The sequence below is a fragment of the Ammodytes marinus genome, assembly GCF_949987685.1.
Source record: "Ammodytes marinus genome assembly, chromosome: 5".
Taxonomy (NCBI): Eukaryota; Metazoa; Chordata; class Actinopteri; order Uranoscopiformes; family Ammodytidae; genus Ammodytes; species Ammodytes marinus.
In genome coordinates, this window is record NC_137234.1 from 14986782 (window position 1) to 15012924 (window position 26143).

General features: G+C 41.4%; 1 protein-coding gene across 2 annotated transcripts in view; it reads right to left on the reverse strand.

Annotated features, from left to right (window-relative positions):
• otud7a (OTU deubiquitinase 7A) overlaps positions 1–26143 on the reverse strand; it is a 41606-nt gene that overhangs the window by 10353 nt on the left and 5110 nt on the right. The window contains exons 2-8 of one of the 2 annotated variants that reach the window (XM_080027085.1): positions 12468–12573; positions 9903–10056; positions 4557–4742; positions 3700–3918; positions 1788–1889; positions 876–1003; positions 119–231 (exon numbers count right to left, since the gene is read on the reverse strand). In XM_080027085.1, the coding sequence (XP_079883211.1) occupies positions 119–231; positions 876–1003; positions 1788–1889; positions 3700–3918; positions 4557–4742; positions 9903–9987 (833 nt within the window). In that variant the 5' untranslated portion in view covers positions 9988–10056; positions 12468–12573. Of the gene's footprint in view, positions 1–118; positions 232–875; positions 1004–1787; positions 1890–3699; positions 3919–4556; positions 4743–9902; positions 10057–12467; positions 12574–26143 lie in introns of those variants that run through there. The other variant, XM_080027086.1, reaches the window with a different exon arrangement.

Below are 26143 nucleotides of genomic sequence, written 5' to 3' on the forward strand. Positions count from 1 at the left end.
CCATCTTATACAATGATAGACAGACATGTCTGCTTTCTGGTTTTAGGGATGTAATAAATACATGTCGTGTCTTGTAGGCTTTTTTGAAAAAAAGATAAAAGTCTGTCGAGCAGCTTACCCTCCACTGGTGTTGCCGTTTTTGCTGAGGTGCGTGCGAGGCTCGCTTGAGGCCAACTTTAGCAGCTCGTTCCACTCCCTCTCCCACTCCTCCTCAGTGTACACCAGCCCTGACTGCACAAACAAACACACACACACAAACACATACACAATGGAAATTATGATAAGCACGCGCTTCTGCTCACCCACTCAATTCCTATTATTAATCATTTTTTGCTATTTTTATCTGCATCTATAAGGTTTTTTTCCTGCAAGTTTATGCATCTGCACATGTGAGTTTTTTGTGTGTAATATTTGGCTGTTAATGGGTGGTACGATAAAATTAACAGATAAAACACACGCTTAATTAGAGAAAGGTTGATGAATTGCAACAAAGGCCACTAGGACGCCGCAGGCCTTTTTAAAAGCAGACGCATCTGGACTACTTCTTTGCCTAAGCTATCTTTGGTGACACAATTTTCTCTAATAAATTGGCATGTAGTTTAATCCACGAACATCAAGAGAAGGGAGAGAAAGTGCAGAGAATTTGACACCATTTGCAGAACTGCTACTAATGCACACTCGGGTGACGTAGAGAGTGTGCATTAACCTCACAGTGAACAATCCAAATGTACAACACGGCAAGGAAGCTGACTTCAACGCTTATTAACAGAGTTTTACGAGTGACTCATCCCCCTTTCGACTTGCTCATATAGATACAGTAGCGTTTCTCATTAGTGAAAAAAGAGGACGCGATGCATTCAGGACATCCTCCCGACCTCCTTGTTCTGTTGGGTTTGCTGCCACCGCCACCGTCTCTTCAGAGCGTCTCTCTCCGCTCCGCTCTTCATCATGGTGTACAGGGATTTCCTCAGCATCAGGTCTCTGTCGTGGAAGCCCCACATCCCTGATCAATACACAGACCCACACAGAGTTACGGCAACGTTTAGGCTGAGGACATACAACTGACAATATAGCCATTGCATAGAAGACTCAAACAACAGGTGGAAGATTTTCCTTTTGTGATATTTTTGGGGGATGTTTTTCACCTTTTCTTGACAGATATATACAGTGTTGAAATGGGGAGAGAAATTGGGAAGGATTGCAGGAAACTAGAGTTGAACCCAGGTCCGTTGAAACAAGGACTTATGCCTTGATGGTGCAGAACTCTACCGGTGAGCCCTTTGTTACATTTTCTTTAACTGCACCAAACCATTCTGTGATGACCTCAGCTCTTTTCATTTCATATCTAGAAATGTCCTACATCACTCATCAGAAGGCCTCTAGGTTGTCTCAGCTACCAGTGTAGACTACATTAGCTGTGATAACTCTAACCCTGACGGCTTCTCTAGCAGTCCTCACACCAGGGAGTCAACAATGTCCTTCGACACAGACTTGAATACGCAGTTATACCCCCCTGAAACCTTGCAGCTGGCCGTTTCCTGCAATGTTTTGCTCAGTTATCTTCTTCCCGGCCTCCCTTACTTCCTTTGCTCTCTCGCCCCTTCTTTCTTCCTCCCTCCTCTGGATTCAGCTGCTGTGACGCAGCACTGACACAATTATGAAGACAGCTGTGTCACTGTTGTCCACAGCTGTTCCTCATCCAGCTCGGCATTAAAAAAAGCTTAGCTCAAGAAATCAGGATATGGATTCCTGTGAATCATACTGTAGAGTGTACACAAGGACCTCACCTAAAGAGGCAGCATGCAAAAGGCAGTTTCCATCCCCTGTGGTGGCCAGAGGAAGCAGCTTCTTACAGCTGGTGCACATGGTGGACCACCAGTTCAGACGACCTGCACACAGGTACAATATAGTTAGGTTGTGCTTTCCGCGCAAAACTGAGAGAAAATACATCCTTCACACAGTTTATTTAGACCTTCAATTCAGTGGTATGTTAATTGACTTCAATTAAAAACACATGACAAATGTTGGTTGTAAGACCAACCCAGTACGACATCACTACAAAGAGAAGAAGATAATCTACAAAAGAAGAGAAGAAAAAAGATGCTTTCGCGTATAAGGCAAACAAAACACTTTGAGGCCATTCAAAGAGAGACGTGGGGTTTCTAACAGGAATGATAGGTGGGGGAAATAGCTATCAAAATAAATGAACAGAAAACGATTTTCATTTCATAATAATACAAATAAAACAACAGTAGGTTTATAGCAAGTCTAACTTAGATATAACAACACCAATACAATAACTCCAAATGGATAAGTCTCAGGATGTAGCTCTGAATTTTATTTTTATTTATTTTTATAATTCATGACATTGTAATAGGTTTGGTTCTAATACATCTAAGTAATTACTAATTAGTGTCATTTTGGTTGATGTTATTCGATTTTTTTTTAGATATGAGATATACCGTACATTACACATCAGGACTGTTTTACAAAATAACACTGTTCATCACCTTGCTATTCAAATATAACTGCATTTCCCAATTGCCCATTGAGAACAATTGGCCAATCAGCATAATTAGCCTTGAAAGCTGAACTTTGAAGGCAGTCATTAGCACAGGCTATATGCCACGGCAGTCCCACCCACCCAAATAAAAAAAAACTTCTTCCCCAGCCTTGACTTGTACAGTATCTCCAGCTTGTGCTTCATCAATGCCCTGCCTGCCTGATTGTGTGTCCCAAAGGGGGGAAATGACTGCTTCACAGCCCTGAGCTCAGCACACTGCTTTACTGTTCAGAGGCTGTGGTGATCTAACTGCATCTTTTATTCAACAACAGTAAACAGAGAAGAGGCTCTGCATGATTTAACCCCTCGGTTTAGATGGGCTCAAAATGCAGCTGTTGTTTTTTTTTCTCCAGCATTTCTTAAGACTTAATTCACACATGAAACATTGCACGTGTCGTATATATTACGTCCAAGTGTGTTTAATGATGTTAGTATATCCTCAAATGATCCATACTCTGGTTGAGATGCATCCAGCCATAACATAAGGCTTATACACAACTGGTTGTTCTACTTCATTTCATTTTTTTCTCAATTGCACAGATACACATTTTATCAGAGTGTCTGAGCGGTGCTCTTTGCCAGCAAGTTTGTGACACATGTTATTCCAGTTAAAGTTCTGACACTTCAATCAATATTCAATAATAAACACTTTAAGACAATGATTGGTTTATGAAATGAAGAGTTAATATATGTAAAGTGTAACATTGTTTTTTTTGGCGGATTTTGAACAGAATGAATGTGTGGAAAGCTTCGCGATCTCTGCAGTCTCTGTGTGGGGGAAAAAATCTATTGGAAGATTCAGAACTTCACTAATTACTTTCTCTCCGTAAGTTCAAAGCTTCAGCTGGGAGATGATGAATCCTTTGGGATCCCGGACGCTTTGTTGTTGTCGTCAGCTTGCTTTCCAGATTGCGCTGCGTCTCTGCTCTGCTCCTTCTCTCAGTCTCACCTTCTTTTTACGCCACTGTTTACGTTATACTGACTTTCGCTGGCATTTGTCATTGCTGCTGCTTCTGCATTTTAGTGTAATCCGAACATAGAATACACTATTTTGTTTTACATATCTCATATCAGTAGTAGCAGGAGAAGGAGTGCTGTAATGGGATGTATTGTATTACATATTCTGCAGTACTCACCGGCCTGCTCCAAAGCCATCATGGTGGACTGCTCTATCAGATCTCTCTCTATGAAGCTCCTGAAATCCTCGCTGTAAACACTGAGGTCTGGTAGCTGGAATGTGTAGATGGGCATCTCCAGGGGGAACTGCTCACTGGTACAGTCATTGGCCACCTGCAGCCGCGCCAGGGACACGATAGCAGAGCTGGCGTGGGAGATCCCACGGGTCAGACGCTTCTCTAGAGAGGAGAAGAAGGGGAGAATTAAACGGATGAGCAGAAGTGACTAAGAGAGGTTATTTGTGGTGGAAAAAAGGGACAGGGCCGATCCCATCCAGATATCAGCATCGGGACAAATATGGCTGCAATCCACCAATCAAAATCCCAAATAGATAAAAAATGGGTAATTATTTTGAATATGATAGAAAATTCATTTACGCTGGTGTTAATCTGCTTGGTTATTTTTTATACAGTAGTTGTTGCAGCATAAAAATACAGCCCTACTTTATTTATCATGTTCAGGCAACAGAAGCAGCTAGCAGTTTATGTGATAGGGCTTTTTGTTTGTTGATACCTCTATAATTTCCGTACACATTCTTGCATTACAATTGAAATATTTTCTTTACACTTTCAAAACCTTGTCAAGTTTGGATTTACTTCTGTATTGAAACCATTCAAAACAATTCAAATCAATGGGTTTGAATACATTTTAACTTTTTAAATTGAATTGCTGTGTTGCTCAAGCCTTTATAACCTTAGACATAATATCAACACCATAAATACATAATTATGATATCTGACAGTATCAACAGTATCCAAAATCTAGAGCTAGGTATTGAATGGGATGTAATGTTGTGTGTGTGTGGTGGCTGTTGCACCTTGCCCATTGTCCTCCTGCTTCTGCGCACACGGCCTGTCGATCTTGCTGACATGCGTGGGCGTGTCACGTGTCTCTGGCTGCTTGTAGTAGCGGCCCTCGTTGAAGACCTGTGGCAGGTTGGCAGTATGGACCTGCCTGAGTTCCTCATAATCATTTAGAGCAGCACTGAGGTCCCAGTTTTTACCTGCATGACACAAAAAAGGTCTGGTTGATTGCACATCAACTCATTTTATGAATATGAAGAATAAATTATGCTTATGATTTACAATAACTGAATTTTTTTCCTCTCCAGATTTTTACTCAAATTTTACAGGATTCCTGAACTATGGTGCGGTGGTTCAAATAAATATTATGTTTCCAACCCATACCAAAGTTGTTATTTTTCTTGATTAAAAAGAAGCTAATATCAGGCATGCAAACTCATAAGCCATGAAAAAGGTGAGAAGTCCGAAAACATAGGACTAGGGAGGTCTGGGGGCATCCCCCCCAGAAGATTTTTTTTGTGATTTGAACATTTAAGAGAAGCAATTTGGTGTATTCTGGTGAAGAGAATTAAGGACAAAAAAACGTTGTCAGATGAATAGTGAAATGAGCAAAACAAGTTAGTCAGCCAACCTTCTTGACGTTTACAATACAAAGTGTGTAGGTAGCCTATTTACCAAGAAAAACGTTAAAATAGCTTAGAAAAAATGCTGGCAAAACCAGCTTTAAATAAGACAGAAAATAACATGGAGCCTCAAATCAATCACACCAAATTCCCTTACAATAAACTAACTATTTATATTGTGGCAAACAGGATTTGCCTTATCTTTGTTACACAACCATCAATATAACACATAAGAATACACTCTGTCACCATAGTTAATCTCGTGTTCACGCACTCACACACGCGCACGCACAAACACACACACACACACACACCTCAGTCGTGCGCAGGAACATAATGGTGCAGAATGGGATGTTGAATGAATGTTTGGGGCAGAGGGCTCGGCCATTATTAGGCTACCAGTTCAGACTGACCAGTCTAATGACCTATAATAACCATAAACACCTACAGTGCTTTTTATAGTAGGATATATAAGGAGACTGAGGTGGGAACCCTGGACCTTGTAGGGGGGTTCGGGGGAATGCTCCCCCGGAAGAAAAAAATTGCAACCTTTTAAAGTAAAATTCATCAATCTGGTGCACTTTGAGAAGAAAATCGCATCCAACCAGGCCCAGGGGCCCCTAAGCCAGAAATACTGATAGTAACTTTACATGTCACATTGTCAAAGAGCTCAGTGTCAATAACAGGGTCCAAAAAGGCCTAATATTTCACCTAATATAAGGAAAGAAATCTAGCCTGGAAATCCAGACCCTGATATCTTGAACGATAGAGGGTCTGGCGACGATCAATAGTAATTTCCAACTCAAGGGGCGGCTCCTACTCGTGCATTTCAAATGCCACTGCACGCAGTTGGATAGCACTACAACCAATCAGTCTTTCCACAATCTTTTTTTCTATTTTCCCAGTGAGCATGCACAAGCATTATTTATTTAAAAAAACCAAAAAAAAAACCCAGTGTGGGGGGCCCCACACTGGGTCTTGAAACGGGCCCCGAGATCGTTGAGACCGCCCCTGCCCGCTGCGCTTTCTCTCTGCCCGGCCCCGCTCGCCTCTCCATTGAGAATGCATTATGCCTCGTTTCCACCGAGTAGAGCGGGTCGGATCGGAGCGGTTCGGTCCGGGTAGTTTGGCTTTTCATTTGCCAAAAGTTGGGTAGGGTACGGTTTAAGCGCACCTAACCGCTCTGAGCCGCTCCAAATCTCAGTACTCCTCCGTAGGGGTACTGGCCGCCTGAAAGGGTGCCGAAACGGCGGAGCCGTCATTTGATTGGTCGAAAGAATCATTTCCGCCATGTGTAGTCATCTCGGCAAGAGTGAAGATAGTCTTGTGTTTTGGCGAAAATGTGAGCACAGCTCTGTTTATTGTGTGGTGTTTTTCCTCGTCAATAAATTAATCAGTTGGTTACACTATGTCCCACAGTCACGTAGCTGCCGCAGCCAGTACTGTTCGCTCACTGTCTCTGTGAGTTGCGCCGAGCCGTCTCTGTGTGTTTACGCCATAGATAGTAGTAAATACAAGCTCACAACAACACGGGGGGAATAAATAAAGAAGCGGCTGGTTTTAATTCTACACTGAGCCAATCATGAGAAAGTTTGGAATGAAAAAATATTGGTTATGTGGTCATGACATCACTTTTGGTGGCATGGTCTAGCCATATTCAACAGCATTGCAGGGAATTTCGATGAAAAGTCAAATGACATAGCGTTTTCTTGTAAATGATGTTAAGATCATAAAAATCTAACACATGTATGGATGTTTGTAATGTGTATATATTATGTTAGGTAATAGAGTGGTCAATCAGAATTTTAAAAAATCATGTTCAGATCAATCTTATTTTCTGTAAAAAATTTGATTTTGTCACTGTCCCAAGATGCCAATTGCCAATTGGCATCTTGGGACAGTGTATTACTGGCATCATGGGACACAGTGATTCAAGTCATTTTAATGGGGAATTTTGTCCTCATACATTTAGATGGTAAAATTTGCAAATCGATTATTCCAAATAGCTTTTATTATAAAAAAAAATCGGTTTATAATAGCTAGCAAGCAATAGCATCACATTTATCATTAGCACTGCCAGCTAGCTCAATGGTAGTTTTAGTGAATATTTGTTGAGTTCATTTTTTTTGATTTTCCTAGGCAATATAGCTCAACAATGATTAAGATAATCTGTTGCACCCTTCCTTTGAGATTAAAGTGCTTTTTATTTGAATTGCTACTGTTTTATTACTTCAATTTGATGTGTTTTAAGTGTCCCAAGATGCCAATAACAGGTGTCCCAAGATGACAGTAATGCCTTGAAAAAATTTTTTTTGGGTCAATGTGTGTTTGCTGAAGAGTCATTCATCCTGTGTTTAATTTTGACTTATTTTTTCTTCTCTGTTGTATAGTAGAGATCTCAAGCTGTTTAGAATGGTATCATGTGATGGGAAAAGACCTTTGAATCATACTTAAAACTTCCACAAGACATATATTTTCGGAAAGTGTCCCAAGATGCCTGTATTCACCCTAACAAAAAGGGAAATGGGGGTAAAATGCTCAAGATCTGCTGCAGTATGATGCAGGGAAGCCAGACAAATTAATTGATTAAAACAATCAATGCATTTTGATTGATGAAATAAATACTAACACATTTTACTGACCTTTAAAAAATATATATACAATGAGTCCAACTATGATTGTATATATCCAACATGGGGCAATTCAATTATGTGCTTTTGTATGAGTGTAACCTTCTGCATCATAAGAATGATAACTATTGGTTAAGATTGGACGGTACCACCACAACAATGAGAATAGTGATGGAAGACAACAGCAAGAGTGAGAACAAAACCCTGCCATATTTCTAACAGGGATCCTTTGCAGGTTGTATGACAGGGTCTATGATGGACTCCTTTTATAAGAGAGATTTACAGGAAGTTGTCCTCTTTCCTACTGACTTCCAGACGCGGTGATTCTCGGCAGTCTGAACATGAAACCAGGCACCACTCATCACTGCTCTCTCACGCCAATCAATGCAAAACTCATTCTAGTTTATGGATCTCAACAGCTTGAGCCCAACGGAATCCAGGAATACAACTTCCAAGGCCGAGCCACGCAGCCACTCAGACCCCCCCCTAATGTTTGGTCTTTAAATGCCTCTACATTCGCCTACTATTACTGTGTGGCATGGAATGCATTGTTTCAACTCCTTCATTTGTCAGCAAAAGGAACACTGATAAATTCATAGGCAGCATGTGCATGCATTTCCCCCCATCTATAAGAAACGCAACAGCTTCATTGAATTCCTTTTTTCCCCCTAAGAAGTTAAAAACACGGGAGGATTTTGCATACAGGGACAGTATAAAAGCAGATCTGGTATCTTTAAATTAAAGGTTACAAATCTTGTTTTTCTTTTCTGCAAACATTTAAAACGCTTAGCCAAGAAAATGTTCCGGGTCTAAATACATTTGACCACAAGGTTCAAAACCCTTTCGTCAGTAAACAAACTGGCCTCTAGGGGGAAGCACCACATCTGGCGCTGTCATATTTCTCTGTCTGCCACCCTGTCCTTCTGCTTGCTCCTCACACCATCCCGAGAAAAAGCAGAGCCATGACCAGAGAGACACAGCAGGCACAATACTCAAAATAGGACATCGGGGACCCACACCTGTTTTGACTGAGTGCAGTGTCTTGTTTGGTGTCTGTTAGTGTCACACGTTTCCCCCTGTGGCTTTGTGTCAAAGCAGAATTTGGGAGGAAAAAATAAATACTTCTTCGTGATCCTTTTCAGTCATATCACATCAATGCAGATCATTTGTTTTCTTTTTTTTTCTTTTTGTGAAGTCATTTAAACATACATTTTGTTTATTGTATTTTTATGCTTTTCATTTTGTTTTGTATTGTTTTTGATATGTCTGAAATAAAAAAATAAAAAAATAAAGAAGAAATGACTGAGGGCAAGGAAGAGACAGACACACAACACTTTCATTCTTTTCTCAGAGTAGACAACAGCTGCATATTATACATACAAGGACAAAATGTCTGGGACACACGCGTACTACACACGCTCCACAAGCATTTCATCCCCAAAGGGAAGTCTGATTAATGCACAGCATGCTTTTGTTGCTGTAAAGTAGACAAAACTGCATCTGTATTTGGAATTCAGCATTTCTTTACTGCAGTTTGACCAGACGCTGGAACGCAACATTGTATTGGCCTGAGACTTCAATCGCAACATTCTCTGAGAGAAGATGGAACCAATAACACAAACATCACTTTTATTGTCTCTAGATATCTCTGCCAATTCGACTGACCATCGAACAGCTTTCTGTCTCTGTGTGCACTTTTGCATAAATTTTTTTTTGCCCGAGCTGCACTGTATGTAAGCTATACAAGTGCCAGTAGCACTCTGCTCCTCAATGAGTTCCAATGAATGGGCACAAAGCTCTCCCTGGGGAGTGCACTCGTAAAAGCGTCACACTGGCCCCTCTAAATCAGCGAGCTGGCTCGCTGTCGCAAGCCCCACTCCACTCCTCTCCTCTCCTATCCTCTCCTCCCCTCCTTTGTTTCCATTCTTTTTCTTCCGCCCTCATTTCCTCTCCTCCTCTTCTGTTCTTTCCCTCTCCTCTGTTTGCTTGAGTGCAACCTCGGCACAACAAGGGAGCGAGCAGCTGATCAAAACACCAAAAAAGACGTTCCCAATATATTGGGTCATACTTTATATTAGTTTGGATGACACAGTATATAGTCTCTTACCTTCCAGCAGGTCTCTTGCCAGACCCGGTTCTGCCCCTGTGGACCGAACAAAGTCTGACAGGACCGCGTCCATGTCCAGAGTCATGTGATCATGTGTGTGCGCTGCCCACAGTGCAGCGGTGGCCTTGATGGACGCCAGCCTTCACGTTCTCATCTGGAGGAAAGAAGAAAAAAGCATTGGTCAGAAACACAACAGTCTTCAAACACACCATTTGACAGTAAATCCATTTAAACTACACAAAAAAAACATGACCTGCTAACTTAGGTGAGAGAACAGATACTGAACTTCCCCTTTCTCCCCTTTTTAATCCTTGCCAGTAGTCCCAGCCTGCATGTACTGATGTGTACTGTTTCATAGAGCTGCTATTTCATAGTACTGTGTGGATAGCCATTGCTCCTCCTAGCTCTTGATAACAAGTCATGATGACATAATATCCAGCAGCACAGATGTAATATCAACAATGCAGCCAGAGGTCGTATCCAGGACACACCTGCCTATCTCCCAAAGCCTTTTGGCCCACCGCCCGTGATCATCACAACATTAAAAACGCTCTTCCTGCCACTGAGTGTCAACCCGGGGTTTCTGGGAATGATCCAGTATCTTATACAACCATCAGCGCTCTGAGGCTTGAAAAGGCAAAAAATGGAGGACACCCCGGCCCGGCCACTGTTTTTGTGTAGCTGTGCAATTCAGCGTGATGTTATTCGGCGTGATCGGAGCTGGGAAACACATCTCGAGAACATGGTTATGTAGCACTTGGGCTCTAATGATCAACAAACACAGCCTTGTTGTTAGGTCATAAACAACAACACCTCCCAAGATGCACACACGTTCACTGCCTCCCTCCCTCGGCCCTGTGGAATGAATGAGTCCATGCATAGCTGTCATTCCACAGGAGGCCCTGTGGGTGACGGTGGAAACGGAGCTCAGAACATTGTCCGTGACGAAACACGCACCCACAGCTTTGCAGCTCTGACACCCGGACCCTCAGTGTGTGGACTTGAATCACTTGAAGGTCTGCTCAGGTCTGTGGTTTTGGCCAATATTTTGATTTGACCTCTATTTAACCAGGGAGGACATTTAAAAAAAAGAATCTTGTTTACAAAGATGGCCTGGGCAAAGAGGAGTTAGAGTATACTATAGACATTCAAATCCTGAATGCCAGTGCCTCCCGGCAGGATGTAGAGGACAAGCTTTACCTGTCAGTATGCCAGATGAAATGACTGTCCATTGGCTCCGTGTTGTTGTGAGCGAACAGGCTCTGAATAGAGCTGACTTAAAACAAATGATCTCGCTTCCTGCTTTTGAGGCAAGGGAATATCAATGTGTTGCCCTGACAGCAGGATGAACAGGACATAAAGGCATATATTTTGCTGAAGAAATCTCAGAAATGTCCTCTCAGTCAGTGATAGCTTCACATGAAAAAAATAAAATGTAATATATATATATATATATATATATATTAATAAAGGACAGCCGAGTGCTGCTGGATTGTTAGCATCGTAGCCAAAAAATATCTTTGCTAAAACCCAGCAACTTTGGTCTTGATTGTATGCATTATTAATGATTCAAAGTTGCACTTTAGCTGTAGTTTAGCTGACCTAGTTACTGTCAGCCATTTGGCATTGTATTGCATGTGCATTGTTGTACCGAGGGAATCTAAGCACATGTAAACTACAGGAAACACAGCTGAAGCAGTTTCAACCTTTGTCAGAGAACAGGAGATTATGGTCGATGTGTATCATCAAGTTATGAGATCAAAGGTGTCCCAAAATGTATCTGAACAGAAAATTGCTTTCTTTTTCACTCTTTCTCTGAAAATAAATTAAATGTTTGTTTATAAGAGGAAAAGCATGCTTATTTATTTCCAACGTAGGACCCCTCTAACAGGAAATTCTTAACGCTTGTAAGTCAGTCTGTGATGGATTTGCCTTCTCTGGGGGACTGAAGACTAGAGGTGGACACGTAACTCAGAGCATAACAATAAGCTTGAGAATCACAATATTGCCCTGCAGGGCAAAAAGCCTTGAGTCTAGTGTTGTGCAGCGAGACACAAATAGCTGAATATTAAAAGTCATGACCTTATCTCCATCCTAAACAACGGCCCTGTTCAGAATGCTTTCCCTGTAGGAGGTAATTATGACTCAGAAACACCCTAATTAATGTTTTTTTGACTGACGTAAAACCATGTGGGCTAAGAGGAACCTGGGTCTCTCCAGTTTCCTGTTAATCAAAATGACAATTTACACATTTTGTCAGTCTCCTACAAAATATGAATGCATTGTAACATAACATAAAACTGATGTTTGTCTATGTCCCATGAAAAGACCAGAAGGAGTCCGTCTTTTTGAATTTATAATCCCGTAAAACGTTGGTAAATAATGGCATGGAGGTACAAATCAGTCTTTCTATAAAAGCAATACTTGACAACAGGATCAATTCATTGTTTGTTTTTGTATTTTCATGGAATTTGTTGATACAACAAATATAGAATACCCCAAGCCTCATTCTTTTTACTGCTATGAATTACTGTGGATGATTCCTCTCTTAGTTATGGCACATACTTTCTGTATTGTTGCCGAGGGTTGTTGAGAAGCCATCTGATGACCATGGGACTGTCAGGACCAGACGTAGCTCTAGTCCATGGCTTCAGAGGGAATGCAGAGGAGCCTGAAACAAAACGCATAGATATGGAAAGTTATTGCCCTGAACAAAATAAATTATGACCCTTTGTTCTGATTGACTGACTCAATTTGAGGCTGCTGTAAAACATTGTGTACCATTTAGAAACCCCACCGTGTCTACTGTCTGTTCATCACCTACTGAGAGTATTGCTTTCGAACCTTTAGCTATTGATTCAAATTCAAAGACTCATTTCCTAATTTAAAACTAAAATGTTTTGTTTTATGAAATGACATCACTTGAGGTCATGCTTGAGTACTCTTGTTGTGGACAATGCCACCTGTCAGCTGTTGAAAGATCCCCTTACAGCAGCTTTATTTCTTCTTAAACGCTCATGAAAATGCCCTGAAACAGCTCAAAATATAGCAGCGCATGAAAGCAGCACCTCTTTCCAAAGACCCCGCTTTCTGAAGGTACTTCCACGTAATCACATTTTCCGGCTCTCAGTACAAAAAGATGCAGGTGTTCATGTGACACACCACTAAACCAAAACGTGGGGAAGAAAGTGCAGAGCTAATTGCCTTTTTACGTAATGAAACGCAAACATGCTGATGCCGGTAAAGGCAGACAAGGTCACCACCGTTGAGTTGTTGTGTTCCATGATGATCCCGCATGAGACAGTGGGCTGGGCAGATATGTGAATGCATGGAAAGGGTCAGGGAGGGTTGTGAGTGAGAGCAGCCAAAATAGAGCAAACAGTGGAAACTCAGAGGAAAATTCTTGCCATTGTGCCCGGTGGGTTGCACCAGCCAGCAGCTGGCGAGTGCTGAGGAGTTAGCGTCAAAGCCTTACTAAGTGCGACTGAAATATCCTTCAGTGTCATGCATAATTTAACATCAACAGTAAAAAGGTTCATATACTGCATGTTGTGTCCTGTTTATTTCTACAATCTTCAACCTCAGCAGCACTATGTGTTATACCTTTGAAATCAGCGCAAGACCCAACCTAAAAATTACAAGCAAGTAGGGTAAACTGTAGTTTAAAATGTAATTGCATTGGTTATTAATGTTATTTCACCTGAATCATCACCAACAATGGTGGAAGAAGTATTTCTATTTCCACTACTGCTGCTGCTAAGCCAACACAATAGTGATATGTCAATAATGGATTTGCATTTAGGGGAACCACTTGTAACTAGCACGGCTGGAAACATCAAAAGAACATTCAGATCATGCAGAAGTAACTATTATTAACCTCAAGTAAAAGTGAGATTACTCATGTTGAAAGATAATTAAGCAGAAGTTATAAAATGGAAAGTTTGTCTGGATAACAGTCACTATGAAAAGCCAATGCAGGATCATGGCTAACATTTCCATATGAGTATGCACTACTAACCAAATAGCATCTTCAGTTTAAAAATCTCCAAAGAGGTTTCTTTATAAGCATTCTGTAATTTCTTCATTGGAAAGTAACTTCGTACATTTACACAGAGTACTGTTACACCAGGACATTGCTTGTATATGTATGTGCTTCTACATCTTCTGTGCTATTTTACACTTTCTCTGTCTCTGCCAAATTTTTCTAACACTAGTTGATAGTAAAAATAATAATGTTGAAAAATTTGATTTCAAAACAAAATGATTTAGATAAAATGAAAGTAATATTTTAAAAATGAATGTAACACCAGGGGCTATTGCGGAAAAAGCAGCTAATTCAAATACATGGTCTGAATTCATCCATTTCCAAAGGACATGGAGAAAATACTTAACATTATGAGTGAAAGCAGAATAACAGATTATAGAGTTTACCAAGAGGCTATTCAATTACAACCCTGTGAGTAGAGTCGACTTCACACTGTATGATTGTTCACCACACGCTGTAACTTCAATGTTGTGATCTCGATCAAAACATTTGAGGGTCAGACTACGGGGGGCGACGTGTGGCCTTGCAGCAAGCTTCCGCCCCGTTTTCACAGAGGCATGCTGTGTGTTGTTCTCCATACTGCATTCACAACAGTGCCCGCACAAACCGCATTGTTTACCTCCTATTGTCCACTGACCCGTAAGCATTCCACACAGCCCACAGTATAGCTCCATAGTTTTTTTTACAAATGGCCTGTTACAACAGCTGAGACACAGGACTTGTCTCTTAATCATATGCCTGTAAAAACTCTGGAGGACGGTCCACTGAGTTCTCCCCTTTAGTATCACTGCAAACTCAGCACACACTGCTGCTGTTCTGTGAAAAAAAATTTATAAATTGTTTTTGTCAAATAATGTTTAAGTCTCTATCTGATGTAGCCTCATACATCAGATATGATATAAATTGAAGACCCACATGCAACCTCTAACACATTCTTTCATAAATAAAAGTCAAACATTTTGTAGGCAAGCGTAAACACTATGCATAGCCGACTATTATAAATGAGCATCCCAGGGAGCTGTTGGCCTTTATCCACTGAGACCCCTCCAGTGCTGATGTATTACCATTTAGGGACCAAAATAAGAGCTGCTTTCTTATTAAGTGGCATTCAAAATCTTCGTCAGGTGTGACTTAAGCTATTGCCACAAATCAATCATAATCAACTGTCAACCAAGCACCCTTTACACCACAAGAAAATAAGCCTACCTGTTATTCAGCTGATGGGGGGTTAAAGGCATTTAAATCTTACAAACACAGCTGTTTTTATGACTCTATGTCAAAAAAGTATTAAATGAGAAAAACCAACCTACACTATGCATGCTAAGAGCTCCCCACCCACTACTTCCTTTTTTTATGTTTGACACAAGTTAAAGCTTCACTACTCTAAAACACCAGTAAACAGAAGTTGGCTGATTAAAATGTGTGAATTGACTCAGGACTGTGTGTGAGTACACAAAAATACACAATGAAAAACTTATATATTAAAAAAACAATATTTCAAAGTGGAATACGGGAAATCACGGGTGTTGGGTGAGAAGGAGACAACTGTTGGTGCGATTTTTCGAAAATGAAAGAAACATAAAATGACCATCAATCTCCCTCGGTCTGGGGCTCCATGCAAATCTCACCTTGTGGGGTATCAATGATCATGAGAAAGGTGAGGGATCAGCCCAGATCTACACGGCAGCTGGGACCACAGTCACCAAGAAAACCATTGGTAACACACTATGCCGTAATGGATGAAAATCCTGTAGTGCCCGTAACTTAAGGTCCCCCTGCTCAAGAAGGAACATGTACAGGCCCGTCTGAAGTTTGCCAATGAGCACCTGAATGACTTAGAGAAGGCTTGGGAGAAGGTGATGTGGTCAGATTAGAACAAAATCAAATCATTTGGTATCATAGTGACTTGCCATGCTTGGAGGAAGAGGAATTCTGACTATGACCCCAAGAACACCATCCCCACGGTCAATCATGGAGGTTGAAGCATTATGCTTTGGGGGTGTTTCTCTGCTAAGGAGACAGGTGGACTTCACTGCATCGAGGGAACTATGGATGAGGCCATGTACCATGAAATACTGGGTGACAACCTCTTCCTCTCAGCCAGGTCCGTAAAAATAGGTTGTGGATGGGTCTTCTAGCATGTCAATGACCCTAAAAATACAGCAAAGTCCACAAAGGAGTGGCTCAATAAGAAGCACATTAAGGTCATGGAGTGGCCTAGCCAGTCTCCGGACCTTCATCCAATAGATCTGTGGAGGGAGCTGAAGCTCAAGTGACAGCCTCGAAACCTTAAAGATTAGGAGAGGATCTGCAAAGAGGAGTGGTCCAAATATCCTCCTGAGGTGTGTGCAAACCTGGTCATCAACTACAAGACATGTCTGACCTCTATACTTGCCAACAAGGGTTTCTCCACCAAGTACTAAGCAATGTTTTGATAGGGGATCAAATACTTATTTCACTCAATGAAATGCAAAATAATTTATATATATTTTTTTATGTGATTTTCTTTTTGATATTCTGTCTATCACTGTTAAAATAAACCTAGCATTAAAATTATAGACCGTTCATTTCATTGTAAGTGGGCAAACTTAAAAAATCAGTGAGGGATCAAATACTTATTTCCTCCACTATAGCAGAGATAATTGTCTCCATAGTGAGCGGTGATCGCCCACATGCTAGGCAGATACACAGCAGGTGGGAGGTGAACATACTGTACACAAATACATTACTCTTTGCATCTACACCGGAACTGGAAAATGGTCAGGCAGCAAAACATACACTCACACAGCATGTAGATTTGCAGTTATTAGTTGTAAATACGCTTTTTCGTAGGCATCTTCTATTTTTGACGCAAATTTTATATTTTTGCAAGTGAAGGTTTATGTAGAAGCCAGAGTAAACCAGGCGGAAGTGCACGATACACATACAATGCTGATGGTAGTGAGGAAGAAGTCCATCCTTTACACACTTTTATCAATCATTTATGTTCCTTTGATTTCGAGAGTCTTGTCAGTTATTTATAATTTTGGTCTCCACGTTTCATTAACAGGCTTTTGTCTGCTTCTATACTCTCATAGAATGCTTTCCACAGCAACAATACAAACAGACATATATTATACAGTGCATTAAGTGGGGTAAGTTTCATGTATGTAAAACTTTCCTAGTGGGAGATAGCGACCCTAGCCTAACCGTAGCACTTCAGGAAATTAGTGGAGGTCAGGGTTAGGGTTGATTTAGGGTTATGAAAGTCTATTCCTCTTCATCCTATACTCAAATCCTTTGGTGTGTATAGTTGTAGGGCTGATGCTAATAGGTGGGGTAAGTTTCATGTAAGACTTTCCTAGTGGGAGATAGCGACCCTAGCCTAACCCTAGCACTTCAGGAAATGAGTGGAGGTCAATGTAAATAGCCCAGGGTTAGGGCTTACTTAGTTATGCAAATATATTTCTCTTCATCCTAAAATCAAATCCTTTGGTGTGTGTATAGTTGTAGGGCTGATGCTAGAAATAACTTTGCATCAATTCACATTAAGCCCCTATCTCACTGGGCTGCGACTGTTTGCGACAAGTTGGAGACTGCATTCGCAAACGAGTCTCTAAACTGTCTCCAAACGTTCGCAGAGGTCTCAATTTCCTCGCATGAGTCGCAGAGCCGCGCAGTCCTGTCGCATGAATTTTGAACATGTTCAAAAAAAGTGTGCGACAAATCAGTCTCAAAATAGTCTCAGATTCGTCGCAGGTGTGTCGCACGCGTCGCAATCCCTTCTCAATTTAGTCTCCGCGAGTCAGAAAGTGCGAGGAGTGTGAGACAACGTTGCGAGGGTTTGGCGAGTGTTTGGCGACATATGAAACTAAATTGCGACTGCTTTGAGACAAAAATGAGACTGGCATTCCGTTCGTGCGACACTCGCCAAACGTTCGTGAGACATAAATGCGACCTCTCGGCAAGGACATTCGCAAACGTGTCGTAAGTAGCAACTCAGTGAGACTGCAAGTGAAAATTGTCGCAAATTGGCATATTTTGCCGCTATTTTGTGTCTCCAACTTGTCGCAAACAGTCGCAGCCCAGTGAGATAGGGGCTTTATCTGGGCAATCTACCATTCTGCAATGAAATAGCAAAACGCCAAGTAATGCAAGATAATTCATCAATATTAGTCAATTGGTGTTGGGATGTTCTTTCTTTGTGGAGTCTCCATCATTACACCAACCACTGTTTACAGTCAGTTCCTATAGGCTTTTATCATTTAAATTACACATTAAAGGAAGCAAAATTCCCACATGGGTTAAACAGGGTTTATCTAAACGTTAAAGTGTTTGTCACTCATCATAAAAGGTAAAAGTCTCACTCTCAACTACCAAACTTTACTGTAAACTGCAGTGTACTGTACTGTTCTGTATACTGAAACATATGATGGAGTGTTTGGGGAAAATGGGAAACAATCTAAAATAAAACATTGAATTTGCTTCTATAGGCCTTATCACAGAGGACAAAAGTCTGATTTACCTTGCTTATTTTTGATAAAAATATAATATGCTGTTAATTATATATTTTAATTTGTTGGAATCAATTAGACAAATCAGTTACTCTATTACTACATGTCTTGGATTGATTTCTCTGTATCTGATCTGATTTCCAATCTCTTTGTCACAACTCTGTTGAGTTATTATTGTATCAATAGAAAACTCACACATAAAAGAAAACTCACACATAATGCCATAGTTAAAGTCTGAAAATGTACATTTGTCAGATTGTACATGTAGACAAAACAATGTGGTGAAGAAATGAAGGTGCAAAACCCCAAAGACAGTTGACCTGAGTGACAGATTCAAGGCATCCTGCTTGTGAAGGACTAGCTCACTCCACAGCTTCCCAGTATAGTAGGTGGTACTAGTCCAGAGAGTCAAAAGGATTGTTGAAACCTGAGCCCAGTTTACAAAATAGTGCCAAGAGACCTGTCCAGCAAGGGTTGGACACAAGATGCGTGCTTGTTGGCTAAACACAAAAGAAGTTCCTCAAGCAGCCTGATCCCTCCTCTGCCGGACAGATTATTTTGGATTCTTGGAGGCGGGCATAAAATCTTACAATCTGGCTGCACAAACCTCTGTCGGGCCGATTGTGGCTTGATGGCTGCCAGTGTGTGAGCTAAGCTGCAGTCAACAGGGCCAAGCACCGACAGGCTCAAACGGCCGTGTTCAACACTGCAAGATAACCAGTCTATGATCCCTGTCTGTAGAGTACACAAATGTATGTGTATGTGTGTGTGCATGTGTAACAAACTAACCTTTTCACTACTCATTGTGCCCTCAAAGCCAACATGGCAAGTGCTTCCACAGAGGGCTGCCAAACACACCGTGAGATGGCTTATAAAATATGGCATATTCATCCTATCCACTACAACAAATGTCAAGTTATGGTCAGATGGGGGGAAATAGTATATATTTCAGAAAATAATGACTATTTGCAATTTAATATAATATTAAATGGAAACGCAAAAAATCAGACAACAGTTTCAAAAGAATCATAACAAAGCTATTATTCAAATAATTAAATAAAAAAAAACAAAAAACAAAGGCAGAAGCAGAAAAATATATTTAGAGCAAACGAAAATGCTGCCGCATTAGACTTGGGGTGATTCTATGGAGAAACAAATTAGCCCAACTCCAGGGAAACAGATCATTTCCACCGTGCATCAGTACTGAATAATCAAAACAATCCATTAGCTCGCTCCATAACACAGCACACTTAAGTGGCATGGAAAAATGCATGTAATGGGATATTATAATGTCTCACCAAACTACACACTAAGCACTTCCAATATTTCAAAGTCCTTGCTGGAGAGCACGAGACAAGATTCAATCAGTGAATTCCGATGTAGAGTGGAAGCAACACTTGCTATTCAGCCTTCGTATCTGTCAGTCAGCCTCTCGATGTCTGTCCCTTCTTCTCCTCCTGCAGACGCAATATAAAGCGTACCTGTAGTGAATGTGTATGTGTATGTGCCACTGGTGTTTAGTGTGTAAGGGCAGCACACCTGTGCACGTGTTCACGCACATATACGCCTAGATATTATAGGTGGCCTTTGGAATGAATGAAATGACGTGTTTCAAACAGTACCTTGGACGACACAGTCAAGCGAGGGCTCTTCGCCCAGAACCGGCTCATCAAACTCAACCATTTCAGATTTTTTGAGTGCTCCATCTTTGTCGGTTTTTCTCCCCAGTCACCACCTGGGAGTGTGCCAACTGTCACTCCTCATCCCTCTCTTACTGTGCTCTGTGCGCCAGTGGGATTTCCCCAGCCTTACGGACCCACAGTCACAGCATTTATTTGCTGTGACCTCAGAGCACCTGGACCCCCTGAAAAATAAACAGCTGGGCCCCACATCCAAAGAGGGAAGACGGACAGAACAACAGAGAGAAAGTCAGTAAGGTGGAAGGACTGAGGCCCTGAGGTGTTAGTCAAACAAACAAAATCAACCACTCCTAAGCAAGCCCCAAACCTCAGATTTTTACCAGCATCCAATAAGGAAGTGAACAAAATGGTAGTACCTTCCGGTGGCCACTGGGGGTGGTACCAAGACTGAGCAATTTTTCTTTGACTCACTTGTTAGACAGGCCGTTTTTAAAGTCTTATTAAACCTATTTACAGCCTGGTCCACAATACCATTCTAGCCTGTATGTTTAGTTCATATCTCCATGACAACACTGAGGGGGGTGAATTTTTTTCTAGCAGGCTAGTTTTTATTCTTTTGGAGGTTAAAATGTATTGGCGCGATCTCTTGAGTGACAGCTCTCCGCCCGTTGTCCCTCACTTTGCCTCGGAGGTATACATCAGCTCGATGGGCGTATCTCCCTCCCCCCGACGTGAGGCGGAGTAAAAATCTCACAAGATGGCGATGCGCATAAACCAGGATTATTGGATGCCGTGTGAATAACTGAGGTCAGCACGGATACTACATCCATATTATATACTATCTATGCTCCTAAGCAAGACTTTGTGATTTTCAAAAGTCTTGACCTTTAGACAAAGTCTGTAATCAAACCATGCACAAACACAAATACTCTCTCTCTCTTAATCCTCTCAATTTACAAAAAAAAAGCCAGACTTCTGTGCAGCGGCCCTTGGCATGCTGTGAGTAAAGATGCTGCCGGAAGCAATAATGTCACTCTGCATCTCATTGCTACACTGCACACTGCCAGCAAAGCATATGAATGGAGTGGAGAGTTGTTGTAAAATTGCACTAAAATGCATCGTTGCATTAATAATTGAGGTACATTTCAAATCGATTCTGCAGTGGACAGCACAAATACTACTTCATCTGAGGTTTCAAATTATTTTTGAAACAGACACAAAGACGAAAGATTGCACATCGTATTTCCCGACAGCAACTTTCAGTATTTACACCACAAGCAATAAATCCATTTAACAAAGCCACTGATAACTCTTCTGTCTGACCTTACAGTCGAGTCAGAGCTTCCCTTCCAACAGAGCGCCAGACACTGCTCAGCTGTGTGCGCAGCGTGCACCCAAACAAAGAGATGGTTGCTGTGGGGCACACAACAAGATCATAACCCTCTAAAATGTCAGTCCCTTCAACCTTCCTACTCGCAGAAAGCCAAGGCCTCATTGTCGTAAACGGGCCCAGTCGGGAAAAAAGAACGCCACAAGCAGACAGCTGTGACTAGAAAAAACCAAAGCCTTACCCAACCAGAAGGTTCCCGACTTCCTGTTGTTTTTAGCACCACGCCAAAGACAAGAAAAAAACATGGACAGTATGCTGTGGATAAACAACTCCACACTTAACAGCCAGGATCAGGTACATTGCTAACATGATGGCTGGCTCCAGGGATGAAGGCTAACAATATACCTGTACACAAAGGACACGTACTGTAAAGAACTGCCTGCTATCCATATACTTATCTTCTGATCCCAAATGAGATAAACAGAATAACTAGCTGAACACCAGCTGGTGTGTTCCTATTTGAGTTTGTGCTGACTGAGAGAGGGTGTCCTATCAAGTGTTGAACACACAGAATAGTTGCTTGTTGTTTCCTATGGCCTCCTCAAGGTGAAAGACCTACATTTATCGAAGATTATATGATAGTAAAATAATCTACAATATTTCTGCTTTAGAGAAGATGTCATCACCTGTGATAATTGGGTCTGTGCTGTCACTGTACATGTATAGAGGAGGAAAACAAAATAAAAGTATTTGATCCCTCACCGATTTTGTAAGTTTGTCCACTTACAAAGAAATGAGCGGTCTATCATTTTCAAGCTAGGTTTATTTCAACAGTGATAGACAGAATATCAAAAAGAAAATCCAGAAAATCACATTAAAAAAAGATATAAATTATTTTGCATTTCATTGAGTGAAATAAGTATTTGATCCCCTACCAACCATAAAGAATTCTGGCTCCCACAGATTAGTCCCCGTGCTTAAAAAAAGTATTCCTAATCTCAACTAGTTTCCTGTATAAAACACACCTGTCTCAAGTTGTTACCTGTATAAAAAGACACCTGTCCACAGAGTCAATCAATCAAACTCCAACATCTCCATCATGGGCAAGACCAAAGAGCTGTCTAAGGACATCAGGGACAAGATTGTAGACCTGAACAAGGCCGGAACAGACTACAAGACCATTGGCGAGAAGCTGGGTGAGAAGGAGACAATTGTTGGTGCGATTTTTCGAAAATGAAAGAAACACAAAATGACCATCAATCTCCCTCGGTCTGGGGCTCCATGCAAGATCTCACCTCGTGGGGTATCAACGATCATGAGAAAGGTGAGGGATCAGCCCAGATCTACACGGGAGGAGCCTGTTTATGATCCCAAGGCAGCTGGGACCACAGTCACCAAGAAAACCATTGGTAACACACTATGCCGTAATGGATTGAAATCCTGTAGTGCCCGTAAGGTCCCCCTACTCAAGAAGGGACATGTACAGAACCGTCTGAAGTTTGCCAATGAACACCTGAACGACTCAGAGAATGCTTGGGAGAAGGTGATGTGGTCAGATTAGAACAAAATCAAGTTCTTTGGTATCATAGTGACTCGCCATGCTTGGAGGAAGAGGTATTCTGACTATGACCCCAAGAACACCATCCCCAAAGTCAAGCATGGAGGTTGAAGCATTATGCTTTGGGGTGTTTCTCTGCTAAGGGGACAGGTGGACTTCAATGCATCAAAGCAAATATGGATGGGGCCATGTAACATGAAATACTAGGTGACAACCTCTTTCTCTCAGCCAGGTCTGTAAAAATGGGTCATGGATGGGTCTTCCAGCACGTCAATGACCGTAAAAATACAGCAAAGGCAACAAGGGAGTGGCTCAAGAAGAAGCACATTAAGGTCATGGAGTGGCCTAGCCAGTCTCCGGACCTTCATCCAATAGATCTGTGGAGGGAACTGAAGCTCAAGTGACAGCCTCGAAACCTTAAAGATTAGGAGAGGATCTGCAAAGAGGAGTGGTCCAAATATCCTCCTGAGCTGTGTGCAAACCTGGTCATCTACAAGACACGTCTGACATCTGTACTTGCCAACAAGGGTTTCTCCACCAAGTACTAAGCAATGTTTTGATAAGAGATCAAATGCTTATTTCACTCAATGAAATGCAAAATAATTTATATATATTTTTTATGAGATTTTCTTTTTGATATTCTGTCTATCACTGTTAAAATAAACCTAGCATTAAAATTATAGACCGTTTATTTCATTGTAAATGGGCACACTTACAAAATCAGTGAGGGATCAAATACTTATTTCCTCCACTGTATATTTTTACATCTAAGCCTGCATCCACAATTTCTAGTTCAGAATTAACACACACACACACACACACACACACACACACACACACACACACACACACACACACACACACACACACACACACACACACACACACACACACACACACACACACACACACACACACACACACACACACACACACACACACACACACACACACACACACACACACACACACACACACACGCTCCAAGCTGCATAGCTAAGCAGCTATACAGTGGTCCATGTTTTCTTGTCAACCTGATTATTTCATGTTGGTTCCATCAAAAAAAGGCAAGAAAACCGCATTTGCACAGCGCACAATGTCACACATCCCTTACAGTTGTAGTTTTTGCTAAACAAGAATTTGAGTTGTAAGGAAATAACAGGGAAATGGTTGTATTCAGCTGAAACTCTGCTTCAGTCACAGGTTAGCTACTTTTCCATGTCCTACGGCTACGATGACCCCTATAAATGAGAATTTCAGTCCATCAACAGAAACTCCCGTAAGAGAGAAAACATTAGAAGCAATTGGATTCAAACCTGGGGCCTGTTTCAGGTAGCTGGTTTTACATACTCTGGGTTTAACCCTGCGCTCTGAGTTGGTCAACTCAGAGCGCAGGGTTGATAAGCAACTCTGGGTTTTCGGTTTCAGAACAGTGGATCAGCGTTGGGTTTATCAACTCTGAGCGTGTTCACTCTGGGTGGAGCGTGTGCATAAAAGCCATCGTCAATGGATCGCTGATAACATGATTCACCATGGAAACAGAAGAAACAAATGATTGATCCTCCCACTTCTCCACTTCTCAAAAAAGAAAAAAAGAAATCTCCGCTCCTCCCACTAGAGTTAGAAATATTAACGAATGAGCTTATGGTAGCCTATGGAGAAGAATTAACGGGATATTGTCTCATAACTCTGATCTAATCTCCTCGGCAATTCAGAAAAAAAAACAGAGCAAACATTTTTTGTCAAGAGAATCATTTCGCTTCCGTATGAGAAGCCATAGTCTATTTTAAAAAGTTACGCATATCAGCTGTAAAGTAATAAAGCTGGCGCGGCACAGCATTGCTGCTGACAGTGTTTTATATTTGCTGTATAATATGTTGGCAAGCTATAGTCTAATAGCCTACTGTGCAGCAAACAGAACAGACTGTCGCTTCTTTTAAATGGGGAGTGAAAGACATTAACGTCAAGACACATTAGGTGACAGTTTCCATTGAAGAGCCTGATTGATTTATTACCAGATCCATTTTCCTCAAGTGATCACAGTTTACATTATTATATAATTTTTATATTCATATTAGGCTATTTAACGAGGCTCGTCTGTGACTTTAGGATCGCAGAAGTGAACTGTAACGATCGCGTGCAGCCGCAGCGTTACATGAATCCACCTGACATAAATCTGTTCAGTGACACAGACGTTAAAAAACATACAATACAAATAGGTTTATTAATCTGAATGTAGAGCATGTCACGATGTGTAAGGTGGCCGCCTATATGAACGGACCGAGGGCTGAGAACAAGGCTGATCAGATAAATGATTGGTCAAACGTAAAATCATCAGGAAATGATAAAAACATCCCGATGGAGATTTCTGTGGAGTGATTTTGCTTCAAACTGTACAGGGACGCGTGTGACAGTGACACTCTTTCTTCAGTCGGAGCTGCAGCGTAAAGTGAAAACAAACTCGGGTAGGTCTAACCACCTCCCGAGCAGGTTAGACCCACGGCGTATGTTGCCGCAGTAACTGACTCTCGGTTGCACTGAACCTGCTACCTGAAACGGAAAACCCAGAGTTTCCACCAACTCAGAGCGAACAAACTCTGGGTTGCCTCAAAACCAGCTACCTGAAACAGGCCCCTGTTCTATCTCTGACTCCCCATCTCACGATACCTGTGTTCAACAGTGTGTTGGACAGTATGGCAGCAATATTAGATTGACTGTGTGAGTGGGTGCATGCGTGCAAGTACACTCAAGTGGGTGGAGAGGGCAAAATCACATAACCTTGTTCTTAATTTAGTATCTGAAGAAAAATAGATTAAAGAGGTAGAATTTGTGAATAATAAAAGATGTGTTGATTTTTCACCATAGTAATTTCTCACTAAAATGATACAGCTATCCTTCAATCAGCAAATGTCTTCGGGGTGTGCATTAAGTAAGATAACTACCGCTCTACAGAACATATAGTGATAAGGCAGGTCTCAAAGATATACAGCTGGGGTGCAATTTGTAGCTGGTGCAGACACTTTAAGTTAAGTTCATAAATATAGTAATTTATTTGTGCCTTTAGACCAAAAGTTAGTCCCCTTTCCTGCCAACTAAACTACAACAAATAAGTTTGAGTTGCACCAACAACTTGGTCAGTCAGACTGACTCAAATCCAAACGATGATCTTAGCTGT